The sequence below is a fragment of the Schistocerca serialis genome, chromosome 2 (genome assembly GCF_023864345.2).
Source record: "Schistocerca serialis cubense isolate TAMUIC-IGC-003099 chromosome 2, iqSchSeri2.2, whole genome shotgun sequence".
NCBI classification, from domain to species: Eukaryota; Metazoa; Arthropoda; class Insecta; order Orthoptera; family Acrididae; genus Schistocerca; species Schistocerca serialis.
Genome location: NC_064639.1, coordinates 900,196,910 through 900,218,794, shown reverse-complemented (window position 1 = coordinate 900,218,794; position 21,885 = coordinate 900,196,910). Strand labels below are relative to the sequence as shown.

Below are 21,885 nucleotides of genomic sequence, written 5' to 3'. Positions count from 1 at the left end.
TCCTCCAGCTTATTGGGCAGCGCCCTCACTCTTTCTGCTGTTCAATGACTGTAATGCGCACCAGCCCCCTTGGGTTTCTCCCAGAAACTGCCTGAGAGGTGTCCTAATGGCTGACCTTCTCAATCAACTTAACCTCATCTGCCTTAACACATGAGGAGCCATGTTCCTTTCAGACTCCATGCACACCTATTCCCATTTGGATATATCCTTCTGCACTACCCAGCTTGCCCATCATCTCGAGCAGTCCGTTCTCTCTGTCACATACTCAGCCAACCATTTTCTGTCAGCTATCCATTTTCTGACTCCTACCCCACCTACGTGCACACCCAAATGGCAGCTTTCTAAAACTAACTGCAGGCTTTACTCCTCCCTTGCTACCTTTGACGAACAACATTTCCCCAGTTGCAGTGACCAGGTAGAAAAGCTTACAAACTCTATCCTTACCAGTGCAGAACGTTCCATTCCTCGCACTTCCTCCTTACCATTCCGTGTCCCAGGCCCTTGATGGACTGAGGCATGCCACAACACATTCATGAGCGGAAATGTGCTCTCCGCATTTTTAACTGTCATCCTACGATGGTCAACTGTATTCGTTACAGACAGTTGCGTGCACAGAGTCGTCGCATTCTTCGGGATAGGATAAAAGCTGGCTGGATTTCCTTTACTAGTTCTTTTAACAATTCCACTTCCTCTTCCTTCATGTTGGCCAACCTTCAATGGCTCTCTGGGACTGAGGGCCTTCCCCAATTTGTGGCCTGACATTATCAGACGATGTTATAGTGGATCCTATTGCTATATCCAACACCTTGGGTTGCCCGTTTGAGGAGATTTCGAGCTGCTCCTATCATCTCCCTGCCTTTCTCCATCCGAAATGAGTGGAGGATTGTCAGTATATACCCTTCTCTTCTCAGAGTCGTGAGTGCTACAGTGCCACCTTTACAATGAGGGAGCTAGATCATACTCTCACTTCATCCTGATCCTCCGCCCCAGGGCCAGACAATGATCACATTCAGATGTTGCAGCACCTTCTTTTTTTCTTTTTTTTCCGTTGATTTATGTAGATCACTTGAATTTTTCTTCATGAAACCTGAACATGTATAATTGAACATTTTTTGTGTAGTTGTAGTCTTGCCAAATGTCAAATAAAACTGAAAAACATCTAATGCAAAATAAACTGGGAGACGTGGCACAGTGTTTCGCACATCAGATTCACATTCGGGAGGATGACGGTTCAAATCCCTTTCCACTCTTTCAGATTTAGGTTTTATGTGATTTCCCCAAAGCGCTCCAGGCAAATGCCCGGATGGTCCCTTTGAAAAGGGGGTATCCAATTTTCTTGTCCCATCCTTTTGTAACCTGAGCTTGTACTCTGTCTCTAATGACCATTTCATCAACAGGGCATTAAACTAATCTTCCTTCCTTCTAATGCAAAATAAGTATCTTTACTTATTTGTTTTGTCACGTATGATGCTGTATGGTTTGCAGACCCATTTAAAACTTTTTCCTTGTGTTGTCCTTTTTCTTACAGGTGTTGACAACAAAGTACAATTATGCAGAAAACTTTGCTTTGATGGACGGTCGATTAATAATGTGTGGAATTGCAGTTGGTGTTGCAATGTTCGCGTTGTTGTGGGATTATATTTACCCATTTCCACAATCAAGGTAAGACAAAAGTGAAACTGTCACCAACCTGAAACTCAGTTCAAACACTGCAGTGCCTTACTAGGGCATGGTCGTGTTACTTGCAGTATGCCCTTTGTTTCGTCCAAACAGTGAACTGGCTTACCCAACCACTTGTTGAGGACCTAACAGTTTAACTTGGGCTCCAAACCATTGTGCAACTTGATATGTTACACATTAACAAATATTGCCAGGGATGAGATAAGTGATGAATGGCAGAACAAATCCATGATCCACCTGTAGACTGAATTTTTTACATCTGTAGCCTGAAACTGTCATCAAGCCACAGTAATACTTACTTAGAACTATAGATTGAACATGGAAGTTGCACATGGAACTCTCAGACACATAAGATGCTAACAAAATGTTTAACAAATTACAATTTTAATTTTTGACAACAGGTAAATAATGTAATGTCAGTATATTAGAACAGAGGGTTGAATATATCTGTCATCATCAACCAGTTCAATTACTTGGTGATGTGGCCTCTTTTGAGTTGGCATGCAACATAAAATCCCAGAAAGTCCCTCTTTTTAAACAAATCTTGAACTTCCCATTGCCAGTTCAGTCCAGCTTTCTTTTCTAACACTATCAGATCTGATTTTTTTTCTGAAAGAGGGAAAATTTTTATTCATGTGGTAATGCTCTTAAATGATTTTTTAAAAATATTTTAGATGCCAGATTTATTCAAAAATATGCACCCATTTTCAAAACATACTATGTACACTTGGCTTAATTTTATTGGCTAAAATAACTGATTACAAAATATTCTAATCGTAATGAATAGTAAAATCATCATTCAGTAATTACCACACTAAATAACAATAACAATATTCAATTACACATTGGATTATGCCGAATCAACCACATACGTGTATTCTGGTCGTCACGAGCTGCTGCAAACTGTCACAAGCTGTTGCGCGCTACTGTGTTGACTTGCTGATACTTTCATTGTGATACCCAACAGTTTGCAGCATTTGAGCATGCTGAAAAGGTTGAACATTTACAAATGTGTACTTCAGGTTTCCATTGGGAAAAATACTTCTGTTTCGGCTAAGACACAGTAAAAGTTAATGTACATTATTGCAGCCCCAGAGAATCTCAAAGGGTTAAGTATCTTCCCAACTGTCCTGTGGTCTTCCCCTTGGTCTGTTTTGGTAAATTGGGCTCCAGTCTAGTACTTGTGACCATTTGCTATCTTTTCTTTGAGTGACTTGACCAGCCCACTGCCGTTGTAAGTTATTCACTGTTCCCATTATGTCGCTTATCTTTGCTGTACGTCTGGTATGAACTGTTGTCTTTCTTTGCATAGCCCAACATTAATCTTTCCATTCCTTTATCTTATTTTTAGTTTTCTTACAATGAACTCTTTTAATGTCCGTGCCTCACAGTCATAAGTTATTACTGGCAGTATACATTGGTCAAAAACTTTTCTTCAGCTCAGCTGACATATTAGACTTCAAAACTAAAGAGTATGTTCCGTAAACTTGCCAGCCCAATTTATTATGTTGAAATACATCTGGTTTTAGATCTCCTTTCATATTTAAAAGTTGACTCTTTGAAGTTGCATGCTTCCCACAGACAAAGTTACATTTGTACCTTTGGTCTGACAAGCAATCTTCATTGATATGTGCAGATATTGCAGTTTTACAGATTGTATTTATAAGTCCACAGGGCCTTAATATTAGCACTGATGATGGCCACACAGTGATTGAAATTGATTTGCAACAGAAATAAAGATTTATATTTCAGTGACCAGTGCTGATCCTCCTCTTATTATTAAGACGCGTTTCTGTATGGTGTTCATTCAGTCATCATATGCAAAGAAAATTAATGCAAGTTTTTTGATTGAAAATGTACTAACCGATTTTTTGTTTTAGTAACCAGTATTAAAATACAACTGTCATCGAGCCAAAAGTCAGTTTGCTCACAACAGTCTTTTAATACACATTGCCCTGCAGCACCCCATCAAGTACAGTGGCAACCTGCAGTTTATTGTAGAATCTGAATGACAATAGAAAGTGGAAGTTAACATATTTAATGTCTGCAGCGTGCTCCCAGAGGAGAAACTTATGTTTAGTGTGTGGAGGAGTGGAGCACCAACCAGAGAATGAACATCAAACCTTTTTGTTCATAGTCTGACAGCCGCCGAGTGGTATAAGTGTTTTTCTGTCTTGCTACAAAAATATAGCTGTAAAAAGGTTTGAGAAAAACAAACCCTAAAAGATGTTCTAATTATCATAAGATCAGTATTTTTTCTTGGAGAGTATTGGACAGTCTGCAAGGGGATTGCCGATGTGCCCTAGGTGACAAAAATTCGAGAACACCCCACCAAAACTAAATGAATGGTAAAGTTTCATGGTAAAAGTACACGAAGTCTATTATAGTCAGTGAAATTGCTTACATATCGTATTCAGAAGTGGTCTCACATTTGCAGAGTCTGCACCATTGCAATAAATTTTAGGTGGACATAACTTTGTTTGCCACATTCTTTCAGAAAATTATAGGAAATTCTGATCTTATGTATAAAGTCACGAATGGATCTAAGCCTTCCATTCAGTATCTCATGGGTCTGTCTCGAAGACAGCAAAACGAAAGTAGTACTAAATTCCGCATTTAAAAAATACTTATGCACAAGTATACGACTATACCAATGTTTGACTACCCCACAGACTTGCAAATGGGAGATTGATAAAGCACCAGTGCTACTGAAAAACAATTAGACTACTCAAAGAGAGTATGGCACCAGGCACTTATAATTTGTGTTAAATTCGCTGTGACATTAGCTCCTTTTCTAATTCTTATTTATCAAGAAACTGTTGTGCAGCAGATAATCCTACATTGCAACAGTGTGGACCATTGCCTATACAAGAATTTGCACTCACCTTTCAGTGGCTTCTTCTGCAGCACATCTCTGCTCTGAAGATCCAAAAAGTGTTTATTGGCAAAAAGCACTGTAAGAAAGATTAGCCTCACTAGACATGTTGACAGGGTGCGGTACTTGTTCAAGTTTCTGGTCGGGCAAAATACAATTTGAGAAAAAGTCACTGAATGAAAATTATGATACATTGTCACTTTTAAGCACAGATTTGCACTACCAAGTCTGTGCAAAATGTTTGAAATGCAACTTTCACTCTTAGTAGCCGATTTAAGGTATTCACCATGACCAATTGACTGTAACTCTGTCTGATGTGAGCAGCAAACTGCTGGAGTGCATGGCATATGGTGAGGGGGGGATAACAGGTGGAGGACAGGGACTAACAAAGATTGAGGCTAGGTGGGGGGGGGGGGGGGAGATGATGTATATGTTGTAGGGAAAGATCCCACCTGCACCATTCTGAAAAGTTGGAGATGGCACAAGCTGTGAAGCAGTCATTAAGGTAAAGAACATCATGCTGAGTGACATGTTCAACAACCAGGTACTCCAGCTGTCCCAGACCACAGTTCACAGATGCCATTCATGCAGACAGACAACTTGTTTGTAGTCATGCCCACATATAATGTGACTCAGTGGTTACAGCTAATTTTATAGATCACATAGCTGCTTTCACAGGTGGCACTGTGTTTTCTCTGGCAGGAGTGCCAGTGACCCTACCCTGCATCCTACCCTGTTAATCCAACCCAGCAGGCAGCAGATTGCTGCTCACATCAGACACAGTCGAAGTAAGCCCCTACTGACCAGGGACTGTGTGTGTGTGTGTGTGTGTGTGTGTGTGTGTGTGTGTGTGTGTGTGTGTGTGTGCGTGCGTGCGTGCGCATGTGTGTGTGTGGTGATTGTTATGTGAATGTATGCTTCTAAGGAAGGACTTTGTCTAAAAAGCATAACTTTTTCTAGTCTTCTTTTCATTTTTACTGTGTACAACTCAACACCTTCTGTATGTGATGAGTAGCAGTTTATCCTATCCATTATTATTGTTCTCAGCCCAGCCTGGACTTTCCATTGTTTGAATAATATTTTTGCAGAAAACCAATTCAACTCAAATTAATCCTTTCTTTAAGTGACTGAATTACTGAGATACACACCATAGCAGTTAAGATTGTAGACTACTGTATTTCGTGAAATTGACGGTGTGGGAACTTCTTGAGAATAGATAGATATCAAATAGCACTATTCTCTCAGTTAACTTATGGATTATCTTCTTTGTTCAATATTTGTTAATGTTTTATGTTTATGGTACAGAAGTATTTATATTTCGTCTCATTAGTACAAACATACAAATTTAATTTGTTTGGATGCTTATTGCCTTAGTCACACCAGTATTGGCAACTGGAATGTGATCAGCCTATGGAAGCCCGAAGCAGCAGTACAAAACCTCAAGAGTGAACAAATACTCAGCAGGCAGAACAGGTCTGTCATTGTCGCCACTTGCCATAAGATTGCCACCATTCCGGCCTCATAATCAAGCACTCTGGTTGACCCATGTAGGAGAAAGTTTCCATTATGCAGGAATAACTAGAGATTCAACCAAATTAGCTCTAGTGGTTAGACAGCTCGACCACTGTTACAGTAAAGGTTAATTACAGGGCCTCCTGCACTAGATTCTTATGACAAACTCAAAACAGAATTGATTCACTGAGTATCTGCATCATAAGAAGGGCACATGCATAAAGTTCTAACACAGATGATGTCACAATACCTGATCCACCTATGCAGTGAAGTCAAGGCAGATTACACTTTGGAGGTGGTCATCTCCCAGCCCAGGTTAAAGCTATAATAATGTCTCCAGTGAAAATGCCATTAGACACTGTCACAGGTCTGGCTGTCAGGGTTTATGACACAGTAATACAACCATCAATCAGTACAGTAGTCCCCACCATACAAAAGTGCTTTGCCGATTGTGATAGCCTTCGAGACAAGGTCGTAACTAGACAGATAGTGAACTGCTGTCTCCTTGCAACTCCAGCAGTATCAGAGGACATTATTGCAGAAGACTGTGTAGTTCAATGATGAACTCATCATTCATGAGTGGCGCAGAACAATGCCCTATAGTATGCACCTCGCCTTGCACCTTCCCAAATGCCAGTGGCAGGTACACTCAGTTACCAAGCAGTATCTTGGCATCTTTACAGAAGTGATTGGAAGACCAGACGCATATTTCTTCGGATTTGCACATTTACCCCTGGATTCATTTGTATAGTTGCCAGCCACCAACTTCATTCCCCCCCCCCCCCCCCCCCCCCCCACTCCCCCCACCCTCCTACGGGTCCGGGGGTTAGAATAGGCCCGAGGTATTCCTGTCTGTCGTAAGAGGTGACTAAAAGGAGTCTCACACGTTTCGGCCTTTATGTGATGGTCCCCTGTAGGGTTAGACTTCCATTTTTCCAAAGAGCGAGGCAATTGCGGAAGGGCACCATAATGATGCATAGTGTCCATCGTGCGCTGAGACATCTCGCATCCTTCGTTGATGTTGATCTGCACTTCTGCTCATTCTCCAGCTGTTGGGAGCATTTTCCTCCATCCTCTGTGCAATATCACTTTCTGCACTGTTGACAATAATGGACTTCTTAGCTCGTGTGCGCCTGATATCCAGCACAGTAGCCAGTCCGTTGTAGTGGAGCCGCCATGTACCCTGTTGGTTGTAGCCCCCTGACTACACAGGGATCACCCTGCTGATGCCTGTGCTGTTAACTTCCCATGTACGCCAAGGAGTAGATTCCAGTCACCCTGGGGCATCGGGACTCCCGGCAATGGCCATCCTGTCAGGTGGCCTTTGCTGCGACTGGGTGGCACCCATGGGAAGGGCCCCTGGTCAGAGTAGGTGGCATCAGAGCAGATGACATGCCATGAAGAGTAGTACTTCATCTCTTACTGGTGGTCAAACATCATCAGTCTCTAAGCGGTCAAGGTCTAACTTCAATGCTAAGAAATACAACCGTAAATTGTCACCCCCCCACCACCAGCAACACCATGGGAAGAATGCCATGCTAAGGATGGTAACGATACTTATTCATCCCGGTACCTCATATATAGAAGAGTTGATGGGGAATCTTTCTTGTCAATGCACCTCAGTTGTTTTTTGGGGATCATTTAGAGGAGAAGTCTGGGGAGGTGGAGGGCTTGTCCAAAATGTGGTCAGGGTCGATCTTGATCAAAATAGCATCCTTTGCCCATTCACTGGCACTACTCGCCTGTGACAAGCTGGGGGATGTTTCTGTTTTCCATCATGCCTCATAAGAGATTAAATATGGTCCAGCGTATCATATTTCACAGGGACTTTCTTTTGCTGTCTGACGATGAGCTGCGCGCAGATTTAGAGCAGTGAGGTGTCCATTTCAACCGGCGCATCCACCAGGGTCCAAGGGATAATCAGGTTGTCACCAGTGCCTTCATTTTGGCCTTCGAGGGTGACACGTTACCCGAGAGGGTCAAGGTGATGGTCCATATGTCTTCCCGCTGTACTTCCAGTGTCGCCTGTTGGGATTGCTGACGTCCTTCACATCCCAATACTCCCTGTGCCCCGCCTCCCATCTGTGTCAACTGCAGAGAGCACCATTCACCTTGCTCGCTGGAGTGCAGTATTCTCCAGAAAGAAAGAAAAATAATGTAATACAAGACCCTGGACCAACTGACCTACACTGAGGTTAAGAGAAAATTGAAAGGCTACATCCTGTGCATATGATGTCAGTCTATACCGCTGCTACAACAACAGTTCTACCATCTTCGGTTCCGCCGTGTACAGTTGGCAGTTGGCTCTCAGAGCCATCAGACTCCACCTGCCCCCTTGATGGTGGGGGACACGTCCCTTCTTGTTGCCGCTGCACAAATTACTTCAGGAGGAACACCCCAACCATTGGGGACGTCAGTCCCCGCTTCTCACACAGAGAAGCGTAAGTCTTCTTCGGCTCCTCTCACCAGAAAGGAATCCCTTGGGTCACGACAGTTAGCTGGTCGTAGGGCTTCACGGTCCTCCTCAGTTCCTGAGACTAAATCAGTGAAGCCATCCCAGCCAGACAAACCTAAGGAGCAGCGAGAGAAACCTAAAAGGAAAAAGACCCCCAAGAACCAAGGCACTGCGGTGGCACCCACACCACTACCATCTCCAAGCTCTGTGTCTGAGGATGAGGTGGAGATTGTGGCATCTGCTGAGGACCTAGATCTCGCTGGGCCCTCAGATGCAATGGATGTCGATTGCACAGTTACTGATCTGGTAGCAGTGGGTGACCCTGAGGTGTAGACTGCCTCGTTGAGTGTTTCATGGCTTCCCAGTCTCACGATCACATCATCCTCCAGTGGAATTGTGGAGGTTTTTCTACCACCTGGCTGAGCTGTGGCAACTGTTAATCTTTACACCTGCTTTCTGCATTGCCCTCCAGGAAACCTGGTTCCTGGCAGTGCGGATTGCTTCCCTCCACTGCTTGCTATAAGGGATATTATAGGAACCGTAGCGACTATAATAGACTGAAGGTGGAGTTTCTGTCTGTGCTGAACTCAATATATAGTGATCCTGTACCCCTTCAAACCCCTCTTGAAGCTGTGGCTGTCAGGATAAGGACGACACAGAAAATAACCATTTGCAATGTATATCTTCCTGCAGAAGGTGCAGTACCCCTGAACATATTGGCTGCACTGATGGATCAACTCCCTAAATCTATCCTACTTTCGGGAGATTTTAACGTGCATAACCACTTGTGGGGTGGTGCCATGCTTACTGGTCAAGGTATGGAGGTCAAAAATTTACTGTCACAACTCGACCTCTGCCTCTTAAATACAGGTGCCTCCACACATTTCAGTGTGGCACATGGCACATATTCGACTATTGATCTCTCGGTCTGCAGTCCTGGCCTTCTCCCATCCATCCACTGGAGAGCACATGATGACCTGTGGGGTAGTGACCGCTACCCCATCTTCCCTTCACTCCCCCAGCATCATGCCCATGGACTCCTACCCAGATGGGCTTTAAGCTAGGCAGACTGGGAAGCCTTCACCCCTGCTGTCACTGCTGAATGTCCCCCACATGGTGCCATCGATGTCGTTGAGCAGGTCACTGCAACGATCATTGTGCAGCGCAAAATGCAATCTCTCGTTCTTTAGGGTGCCCCCGGCGAAAGAAAATCCCTTGGTGGTTGCCAGAAGTCGCTGAAGCAATTAAAGAGTGTCGGAGAGCTCTACAGCGACATAAGTGGCACCCTTCCCTAGAGCACCTAATAGCCTTTAAGCGGCTCCATGCCCATTGGGTGCCATACGTCACCTTCACAAGTCGGGATGAAGATCAGATGTCTTTTTGGGTACCAGACCCCAACAGGTGTCCCTGGCATTAACATCAATGCCGCGTTATCTACTGACGCAAATGCGATTGCCGATCACTTTGCTGAGCTCTGTGCTCGAGCCTCTGCATTGGAGAACCCCCCTCCACCCCAGCCTTTCGCACCCTCAAATGACGGATGGAAAGTCCTCTCATTCACTACACGCCACAGTGAACCCTATAACTCCCCATTTACAGAGTGGGAGCTCCTCAGCGCCCTTGCACAGTGGCCCGACACATCTCCTGGGCAGGATCGGATCCACAGTCAGATGATTAAACATCTCTCATAGACGTCTGACTACAAGTGACATAATCTGCTGGAACATATGGTGCTTCAGTGTTTGGGTTGGGTCCTGGAGTCATGTGGCCTACTGGCTCCATTTCAGGGAGGCATCCACCAGGGTCGCTCTACTACTGATAATCTTGTGTCCCTCAAGTCTGCCATCCGAACAGCCTTTTCCAGATGCCAACATCTGGTTGCCGTCTTTTTGACTTACGTAAAGCATACAGCATGACCTGACATCATAATATCCTTGGCACATTGTATGAGTGGGGTCTCTGGGGCCAACTCCCGAATTTTATCAAAAAGTTCCTGTTGCTCCATATTTTCTTTCCATGACCAAGTAAGTGCCTCCCGTATTCAGGAGAATGGTGCTCCACAGGGCTCTGTATTGAGTGTCTCTCTGTTTTTGTGGCTATTAACGATCTAGCAGCAGCTGTAGGGCTTTCGGTCTCACCTTCTCTGTATGCGGATGACTTCTGCATTTCATACTGCTCCTCAAGTACTGTTGTTGCTGTTCGGTGCCTACATGTTGCCATTCACAAGGCACAGTCATGGACTCTAGCCCACAGCTTCCAGTTTTCAGCTGCGAAGTCGTGTATCATGAATTTCTGTTGTCGTCGTACCATTCATCCAGAACCAGAACTTTACCTCAATGATTATCCACTCACTGTAGTGGAGACATATCATTTCTTAGGACTAGTTTTCGACGTGTGATTGATTTGGCTACCTCACCTTAGTCATCTTAAGTGGAAGCGCTGGCAGCACCACAATGCCCTTCACTGCCGGAGCAACATCAACTGGGGTGCAGATCGCTCTACGCTGCTGCAGCTCTACAGAGACCTTGTTCAATCCTGCCTTGATTATGGGAGTCTGGCTTACGATTCAGCGGTGCCCTCAGCATTGTGCTTACTCAACACAATGCATCACTGTGGTGTTCGCCTAGTGACGGGAGCTTTTAGAATGAGTCCAGTGTCCTGTTGGAGGCCAGAGTCCCTCCATTGAAGGTTAGGCATGCACAACCGCTCGCCAGTTACATTGCACACATTTCTGTTTCTCCTGCGCATCCGAATTACCGTTTCCTTTTCCCAACCCTGGAAGTTCATCTCCCGCATTGGCGGCCCAGGTCAGGGCTTATGATTGTGTTTCGCGTCTGGTCCCTTGTGTCTCAACTGGAGTCCTTCGCGTTGCCACCTCTCCTTGAGATCCATCCATGTACATTTCCATGCTGTACACCTAGACCACAGGTTCTTCTGGATCTTTTGCATGGCCCTAAGGACTCAGTTAACCCTGCGGCTCTCCACTATCACTTCCTCTCAATTCTCGACATGTACCGGGGCTATGAAATGGTTTACACTAGCAACTCGATGGCTGATGATCACTTAGGCTTTGTGTATGTTCATGGAGGATATATTGAAGAGCACTCCTTCCCAGATGGCTGCAGTGTTTTCACTGCAGAGCTGGTGGCCATATCTTGTGCTCTTGAGCACATCCACTCATGCCCTGGTGAGTCATTTCTCCTGTGTGCTGACTCCTTGAGCAGCCTCCAAGCAATCGACCAGTGCTACCCTCGCCATCCTTTGGTAGCGTCCATTCAGGAGTCCACCTATGCCCTGGAACGGTCCTGTCGTTCAGTGGTGTTTGTGTGGACCCCAGAACATGTTGGAATCCCAGGCAACGAACTTGTCGACAGTCTGGCCAAACAGGCTATGTGGAAACTGCTTCTGGAGATGGTCATCTCCGAAACTGACCTGCACTCTGTCTTACGCCGCAGAGTTTTTCGGCTTTGGGAGACAGAATTGCATAACAGTATGCACAACAAACTGCATGTCATTAACCCAACTAATAACGTGTGGAAGTCTTCCATGCAGTCCTCTTGCAGGGAATCATTTGTCCTCTGCCGGCTCTGCATTGACCATACGTGGCTGACACATGGTTACCTACGCTGTCGCCAGGACCCACCTCGGTGTCACTGTGGCTCACAAATGGCTGTCGTCCACCTCTTGCCTTTCCCAGCACCCTATCTTCGGTGTTGGGCGACAATGCCTCAACAGCAGCTTTAGTTTTACGTTTTATTCGTGAGGGTGGGTTTTATCATTTGATCTAAGTTTTAGTGCATGTCCTTTGTGCCTCTGTGTCCTCCATCCTGGTGCTTTTAGGATGGAGGTTTTAATGTGTTGCAGAGTGGCTGGCTTCTCCTTTTTATTCTCTGTCAGCCAGCCATGGTAATCTGCTCTCTTGTTTTGATCTCTTCTACATGTTTCATGCGTCTCTGTGGTTTTCTTGTCCAATTTTGTCCATTTTAGTGTTTGTTGCCCTTCTGTCATTCTTGTGGTTTTCTCCTTTCTTCCAGCTGTCTTTTGTGTGTCTCGATTATTTTACTCCCACCCTTGTGGAATTATTTTAATCGGAATGAGGGACCGGTGACCTAGCAGTTTTGTCCCCCCCCCCCCCCCCCCCTTCTTTTTAACCAGCCAGCCAACCAATTTCGTTCTGCCTTCTGTCGCAAACAACTCATTGATAGCCACCTACTGTATTGAATGTGTTGAGCTGGACCTGGGGTGCTCATTCCTTCTTTTGGAATTTTACTGTTTCTGATTTCGCAGAGCTGACTTCCTGGTGTGTTATCACCTTCTATCTGATGTGGCAAATGGGAGGCTTGTTAACAGCATCACTGGCCTTCAGACTTCTGGATTTCAACGCGTTGCATAAATACATAGTGCCAAGCTCATGCAGGTGGCAGGAAGCAGTAAAGCTGAGTTGCTTGACCAGTTTCCAGCCATAATGTGACCACCAGGTGCACAGATGGAGGTATGTCACTATACCATGCATTACATCAAAATGACTGGTGCTCCACCAGTTTCATGTCATCCTAGGCATTTAGCCCCTGATCGTCTCGCTATCCCAATGGCAGCATTTGACTCGATGCTCAGGGAAGGTATTATTCGACCTTCTAGCAGCCTTGTGTCATCACCTCTCCATCTATTACCCAAGAAATGTGGTACAATGTATCATGGACTTAACGCAAGGACAACTCTGGACAGATACCCAGTACTCATGTTAAAAGACTGCAACCATACTCTCTGTGGTGCAGCTGCGTTTAGCTTAATAGGTGGTGCAAAGTCCTTCACGCAAATTCCTATTGCGGATGAAGACATTCCAAAAACAGCCATAATCATTCCCTTTGGTTTATTTGAAAGTCTTTGTTGACATTTGGTTTGCAAAAAGTTGGTGTCTTGGCATAGGTTTGTTGGCTCCATGCTGCAAGAATTGTCATTCTGTTTTGCGTACTTAGGTGATATCCTCGTCTTTTCAGCCACTGCAGAACAGAAGTAGAAGCCATCATGAAGGCTCCACAGCCAGAAACTATCAGAGAACTATACTATTTCTAGGGAATGCAGAATTTTTAACAGCATCATCCACCCAGCTCAACCAGGCTGCAGGAACCACTGACTGCGGCACTTACGGGACCCAAGACAAAGGAGAATTCACTGATCCACTGGACTGATGTGATGAGCTCTGCTTCTGAGGCAGCAAAGGATGCCAAATGTTTTCACACTCCAAAATGAATGGACTTCTGTTGTAGGTAGTTGATGCAGATATCTTATAGCTACTGGTGCAGCACTGCAGTGCCAAGTCAGTGTTTGACAACTGCTTGCTGCCTTCTATTCACACAAACTCTCCCCTTCACAACAGAAGTGGAGTGCTCATTGTTGTGAGCATGTTGCTGTCTATAAATTCATTCAGTACTTTCGACCACAGCTGAAAGCCAGAGAATTCACAATATTTACAGATCACAAGCCATTGTCTGCGCTTTCAGACAGGATGACGATAACAACAGCAACAACAGGTGTGACAGTACAACCATCTGCAGTTCATTGCCAAGTTCATCACTGATATTTGCTGCATTTCAGGTATTAACCAAGTGATTGCCAGCAGTCTGTCATGAGATAACAGTATAACAAATGTCATTGATTTTTTCAAATTGCAAAAACACCAGAATCTGATCAGAAACCTCAGGAACTACTGAATCGTCCATCGTCCACTCTTCAGTTACTACTTTTCGAAATTCCTGGTTCAGATGAGAAGCTTTATAGTGACATTTTAAGTGGAGTGTCTCAGCCTCTTCTGCCACCTGCATTCTGCAAATATGCTTTTGACAGTCTCCACAACCTATGCCACCCTGATATTAGAGCATTAACTCGCCTGATTTTGAAATGTTTTGTCTGGCCTGGTATCCAAAAGGATTGTCACTGGGCTCGTGAGTCCCTTCATTGTCAGTGCAGTAAGATATCCTGTCATGTGCATGCACCAGTGGAGATTTTCCAGACACGACAACACGCTTCACGGAAAGGCACATTGACATAGTAGGTCCAGTTCCACCAGACAATGGTCAGCACTACCTGTTGACTGCAATAGATTGTTTCAGCCATTGGCCAGGAACTGTACTACTTGATAACATATTGGCAGAGATGCTAGTTGTTGCCTTTGTATCAGATTGGGTTTCATGTTTTGATTGTCTGCTGCACATCACCACAGACTGTATCTGACAGTTGGAGTTACATACTCAACTCAGTAAGTTCTGTGGTGTTCTGCATCGCAGGACAACCAGTTAACACCCAGCGATCAAAGGCTTGATCAAACATTGGCACCATTCTGCAAGGCTGCATTGATGTATCATGATACAAGTTGCACAACTGTCTTACCCATGGTCGTACGTGGTCTTTGCACCACTTACAAACCAGACTTTGATTCATTGTCAGTGGAGCTCGCATGTGGCAAAACACATTGACCGTCTGCCAAAGTCATTGATCCGAGTTCCACACAGCTATCTGATCACAACCAATCAGACTTCATTTGTCAGCTGAGTGAACGTATTGCACTCACTTGCCCTTATCAAGCATCTGTAGTTGAGTATGCATAAGTTGATCCCTAACAGTTGCAGGCAGCTGGGCACAGCAGTTCCGCAGGGCTACCTGAACCAGTAATATAACACAATTTAGTCACTGCTCTATAGATGGCTACTGTTTTCTCCTGCAGCCTTTAGCACTTCACAGTTGAAAGGTGGCAGCAATGCTACAAGTTGTCAGGGACCTTCAACTATCGAGAAAGAGTGACATCGGCCTACATGCAAACAGTGTCAGACCATCACTACAACCACCATACAAAGGCCTATATGAAATAGTCAAAAGAGAAGCACATACGCTGTGTATACTATTAAATGGTAAAGCTACTATGTCAATCATCAGAACTAAATCTGTATACATATGTTTAAAAGTGCTACCTACACTTGTGCCAAAAGAAATCGGGTCAACTTCAGCCGGAAGTACAACCATCTGAGGTAGACCCACTGCCCAAAAGAACACCACTCACCGGATGTCGAGCACACTTTCCTGCAATATTTTTGGATGACACACTGCTTCTCCGTGGGGTCTGATGTACCTCTGATTGTCAGCTGTCAAAGAGTTCACAGCCAAGCTGCCAGAGGCATTCTTGTTTGACATCAGTGGTTGATTTGATCTCTCTATTTTCTCTCTATCTTTTTCTCTCTATTTTTTGAATTTCCATGAAAGTGACAGTGTGAGAACTTCCTTGTGGATAGAGACAGATCTCGACTAGCACTATCCTAGTGCTTAACTAGTCTCTCAAGTTCTTACAGAATATAATTTTCTGTGTTCTGTATTCATTTACAAACTTTTAATTTTCGTGGCGGTACGTGAGTGTTTGTATTTTGTTTCTATTTCAGCTCATTTCCTCAAGTACATAACATAATTTGGTCAGTTGGTTTATTGCCTTAGCCATACCAACAACACAGTACACGTCCATGCTCCCACTCTATGATACACTCAGTTACTTACAGTTGCAAATATTTATACATCACATAAGTATCACATTTATTGGCTAATTTACTCAAGCAATCAAACAAATGAAATTAACACAGTTGCTAGCTGCTAACATAAAAACTGTTGCACCAAGTTTTACTCCTTTTGATGCATGGCATGTGTCAATTTTAATTTATAGTAAACGTGTGTAATATTTCATTACCTGTAAAGTGCTGGCAAGTCACAGTAAAGCTATGAGTCATTGCCTGTATGCAGCTAACTTATGTCTGATTCTGTATGGGTGGTTTATTTGGCTATGCCACAACGTGACTGTAGAAGAGTGCAGGTGACTCCTCTTTACAAAAAGGTAAAACATCATAGGTGTCCATCTTGAAGGATCCCAGTGCATATTCTAAACTCAAGTACTACAACATTCCAGAAGGAAAAGAAGATACAGCAAAGAATCTAAATAGATGCAGGAAAAACTGGTCATGTGAAACAGAGCTTTCTTTATTCATACACAACATCTTGCATTAACAGGTGCAGGTGAATAGGCAGGTTTCGTCTTTGAAGAATTCTGAAAAGCTTTCAACACTGTTCCCCATCTCGACTACTAACTGAGGTACAATCACTCAAAGTGTCTTACAGATACTAACAGAGCCCGTACATTACAGTGGATCCCAAATGTTTAACAAAACTGAAAGTAACATCGGGTGTACTCCAAAGAAGAGTAATAGGAACTCAAGTGTTCTCACTTTACGTAAGAGATTTACCAGATAGTACCTGCAACATTATCACATTGTTCACTGATGATGCTCTTATCTACAAGAAAGTGTTGTTGTTGGAAGGTCTCAATGAAGTGCAGAAACATTTGGGTTAAATTTCCACCATGTGTAGTGATTAGTAGCTCTTAGGTAAATACGAGACAATGCCTATAGCTGTGGGTGACTGGAGAGATGAGGCATGGAAGATCTGTTCCTGTACAAGGTTGGGAGGTTAATTGTGATCCATATCAAACCTACTAACCACCAGCAACCCTCCACTTAGACAGCTGCCACCCATTTCATACCAAGAAGTTCCTTTCATACATCCTAGCCATCCGTGGCCGTCGCATCTGTAGTGACGAGAGTCGCTCTCAAAATATAACCAGGGTCTCACTGAGGCCTTCACAGACTGTTATTACCCTCAAGCCTTGTACAGAAACAGGTCTCCTGTGGCTTATCTCTCCAGTCACCCACCAGTCCCACCATCCGGCCACAGAGGGACCATTCCCCTCATGACCCAGTGCTACTGAGGATTGGAGCAACTGAATCATATTCTTTGCAGGGTTTCGATTATGTCTTGCTGTGCCCTGAAATGATGTATGTCTTAACCACTATCCTTCCCACTCCTCCCACAGTGATATTTCACCAACGACTGAATCCACACAACATCTTTGTCTGTCTGTACTCAACCCCTGCTCCCAACCCCTTGTCTAATGGCTATATCCCTATAACAGGCCTAGATGCAAGATCTGTCCCATTCATATTCTTAGCGTCACCTACTCCAGTTTGGTCAGAGGCATCACCTATCCCATCAAAGACAGTGCTACATGTGAAACCAGTCATTTGATCTGCAAGCTAAGTTGCAACCACTGTGCTGTGCTCTACGTGAACATGACAACCAACAAGCTGTCTGTCCACACGAATGGCCATTGCCAAACTGTGGCCAAGAAATAGCTGGACCATCCAATTGCTGAGCATGCTGCCCAACACAATGTTCTTCATTTCAGCGACTGCTTCACAGCCCTTTGCCATCTGGATCCTTCCTACACCACCAGCCTTTCTATATTGCTCAGGTGAGAACTCTGCCTGCATTATATCCAACATTTCCGTAACTCTCCTGGTCTCAACCTCCGTTAGTCGCTGTCCTTTATTCACCTCTCCCCTTTCTTGTTCCCACCCCTGTGCTACACAGCTGTCTATTACCTTGTACACCCACACTCTTTTTACTTCTCTCCTTTTCCACTCCACCCTCTCCTCCCCCTCCCCTTCCCCCTCCCCCTCTGCCCTCCATCTAACCTCCCGACTGCACCTAACTGCACTATCTTCTCCCCACCTTGTCTCTGTATGTTCACACAAGCAGCACTTTACCACCCCCCACACTTACCCTACTATCTCTCCCCCTCACCGCCCCAGCCTCCTCCTTACCCCCACCTCCCAGATCCCTTCTCCCATCATGTGCTGTTGCTTGCAGCCTGACTTCGGCAGCTAGAGACAGTGGTCATGTAAGTGTGAGTTGTGTTTGCATGAATGTGTGTTTGTGTGTTATCTAATTCAGAAAAAGGCGTTTTGGTTGGAAGCTTACTTTAACAACACACATTTGGTGTGTGTTAGTCTCTGAGCAATGCCGACATAGCTTTGTTCAAATTATCTACAAAAGATTGAAAACTACTATTATGGTAAGGTAGGAAACATAATCCTGAATGTGGAAATACACTCACGTACACCACACCTAACGTATATTACAGTATTTATCACTTTCCAAGGCTGTTGTCTGTGTTCTGTCAGAAATACACCTATAGATTTTCCTGCAGCTATACATTGATATTATATTCTATACTGTAACTGACGTAAAATCATTTATCACTTGCAGGACTTAGCCATAATCATCAAATTTGCACGTTAACTGGTCTTCTTTTCAATTGAGAAGGTGCAGTTGCCACTGTAGAATACCTATTCGGACAGGGAGAAACATAGCTAATTATTTATCTTTTTACATTATTCTAAAAATTTTATTGACAATATAGGAATTACAGTATTTTTCCATATGTATGCCCCAGTGTAAAAGCAAATGTTCAAAATCACTCTCAAACAGATTTCAATATTTTAACAGAAGTCAGCTCTGTTTTGTTGCTTGTTTTCCTCTTAAAAGTTTGTGGTTTGCTGTTGCCAGGAGTTTCTGTTTTCATGCACTCAATAGGCTGAAAATATTTCTCTGCCTGTATTTATTTGCAGGCCACCAAATTTGTTTTCACCCAGAATTTCATTTTTGTTAATGTTGTTCAAGATTGTTTGTAATATCGCTCATTTCAAATCTGTTGCATGCAATATGTGCTGTCTTTCAGCAAATAAGGTCATTACAACTGTGTGCCGGACTGAGACTCAAACTCAGGACCTTTGCCTTTCGCGGGCTCTGGTAGAGCACTTGCCTGCGAAAGGCAAATGCCCTGAGTTTGAGTCTCGGTCAGTCACACAGTTTTAATCTCCCAGGAAGTTTCATATCAGTGCACACTCACACTCTGCTGCAGAGTGAAAATTTCATTTTGGAAACATCCCCCAGGGTGTGGTTAAGCCATGTCTCCACAATATCCATTCTTCCAGGAGTACTAGTTCTGTAAAGTATGCAGAAGAGCTTCTGTGAAATTTGGAAGGTAGGAGACGAGGTACTGGCAGAATTAAAACTGTGAGGATGGGTCGTGAGTCGTGCATGGGTAGCTCAGATGGTAGAGCACTTGCCCACGAAAGGCAAAGGTCCCAATGAAGAATTTTGGATAAATTGTTGTAGAAAGTCACTAAGATACTAACAATGGCCGCTCCATAATAGTCACTTGGGGAGCTTACATCAGCTTAATAACACTTATATGCTTTGATTAATTTGTTTTAATCATTGCAAACTATTGCCAAGTAAATGTCTCTCATCAGTTCCAAACAACCAAATTACATTATCCATATCAAAGTAAGGAAACCACCACACACATGCAAGTGGTGCCAGTATGTACACAACTCAGTTTCATTGTTTCTGTCCTTGAATTTCCATTATCATTAGTAACAACACAATACCTTTCGAAAATTAGTTTCAAAATTTTTTTATAATAACTTGGTCAAAAAAATTTAAAAATAATTTTAAAAATTCATGATCTAGAAGTTCTTTCTCATACAGCTGAATCGTAATTAAAATATTTTCTTGAAGTGTTTTGTTTCTTCTCAGGAAGAACCAAAATTGTCGTTACAACCAGATGCATTATGATTCCAGGCCTGTGCTGATATTCTGCGTGACAACTTACTTTGTTATGATGGGGATTCTTACATTATATACAACATACAAAGAGAAAGGTATCTTTGTAGTTGCCATCCAGAAAACAAATTCTGGGCAAGAAAATGTGTGGGAAGCAAGTTCATACTTGAAGAAGTAAGTATAAAATATCAATTTTTAATGAAATTCCACATCATTCATGTTAAACATATATAGGAAGCTAATTAACACTGAGTATCCTACCTAAATACACTTACATCTTTTACTATATGCATAGGTGTGTAATTAATGTAATTATGTTTACTTTGTGCATAAGAAATAACTCTGCATGTGTACTAGTTGCCTGCTGCATAGATGCAAAACTGTACAGTCTGGAAGACAACAGTGCAGAAGATAGTCAAACTTCTTAAGGATGGCTGTAAGTTCTACTTGTGGCTAATTTTAATGAAAAGTTGTATATTACTCACTGGAAAATAATTGTTCCCTGGCCCACAGGGTCCACACTAAAGTAATTGTTGTTCCTCTTGCTCTATGCTGGAAACTTAGTTTATTGGGGGAGGAAAAAGAGGGGCGGGTGATAGAAGCAGTCAAAGCTCTACAAAGTAGTTTTATCCCAGTATTCAGGAGTCTCTTTTTTTTCCACTGCAGCAGTAGTGGTTTCAGGGATAAACATTCTGTCTGTATGAGATCAAGTAGTTCTTCATTGACCAACAAAATGTTCAGTGTATTAAAATGATTGTGGTTTGTTAGTATTTTGTAGATTGTGTTGTTTCTTCATTCCAGCCACGACGACTTGGTATGTGGGAACTTGCTTGACAGATAAGCTTTGTCTCCTTTCCCTCCATCTCAACATACAATAATTTTGGGTATCATAGTTTATCTTCTTTCACTCCCTCCAACCTCACATGAAGTTCTTCATTTACTTTTCCCATTTGTCTTATTTCATATAGTTTCATAATTTGATTGGGTAGATTAAAAAAATTCCACTCACCAAGCGGCAGCAGAACACACACACACACACACACACACACACACACACACACACACACACACACACAAAAGAACTTATAATTAGACAAGCTTTTGGAGCCAGTAGCTCCTACTTCAGGCAGAAGGGTTAAAGGGGAAGGAAGAGGGATGAAGGAAAAGCACTGTAGAGGTCTAGAAAAAGGGATAGGTTTTGGGAAAGTCACCCAGAACTGCAGCTCAGGGCAGCCTTGCCGGATGGGATGAGAAGGAAAGACTGATTGTTGGTGACTGAATCAGACAAGATTTGAAAACCTGACAGCTTGAAGGTGGAAGACAGGGTAATATGCAAGACAGATTACTGCTTAAACATTGTGCAGGAGTTAATAGGAGTGAAAAGCTAAGAGCATTGTACGTAACAGTAGTGGGAGGGGGGAGGGGGCAGTGAAAAATAGACGGATAAGGCAATGAAAGACGTATAAAACTAAAGTGGAGTGAAGAAAAGACTAGTTACTCTAAAAAACATTGAGACAGAATAAATTAACACAAATTAGGCCAGGTGAGTGGCAAGAACCAGGGACACGTTACAGTGCCAAGTTCCCATCTGCGAGGTTCTGAGAAACTGGTGTCCAAGGGAAAAATCCATAAGGTGCATGTGGTGGTGAAACAGGCACCGAGGTAATGACTGCCATCTTGTAGAGCATGCTCTACAACATGATATTGCGTGTTACTAGTATACACACTCTGCCTGTGTCCATTTATCCTTATTGATAATTTGGTGGTAGTCATGCTGATGCAAAAGGCTGAGCAGTATCTACATAACAACTGATATATGACATGTAGTTTCACAGATGGCTCTCCCTTTGATAGTATGTTTGGC

The 21,885-nt window shown here is 43.5% G+C and overlaps 1 protein-coding gene across 1 annotated transcript in view; it reads left to right on the top strand.

The window, feature by feature from the left end:
* Positions 1 to 21,885, top strand: part of LOC126458240 (signal peptidase complex subunit 2) — a 46,285-nt gene that overhangs the window by 9,947 nt on the left and 14,453 nt on the right. The window contains exons 3-4 of the mRNA XM_050095140.1: positions 1,529 to 1,662; positions 20,040 to 20,195. Of these exons, the coding sequence (XP_049951097.1) occupies positions 1,529 to 1,662; positions 20,040 to 20,195 (290 nt within the window). The remainder of the gene's footprint in view (positions 1 to 1,528; positions 1,663 to 20,039; positions 20,196 to 21,885) is intronic.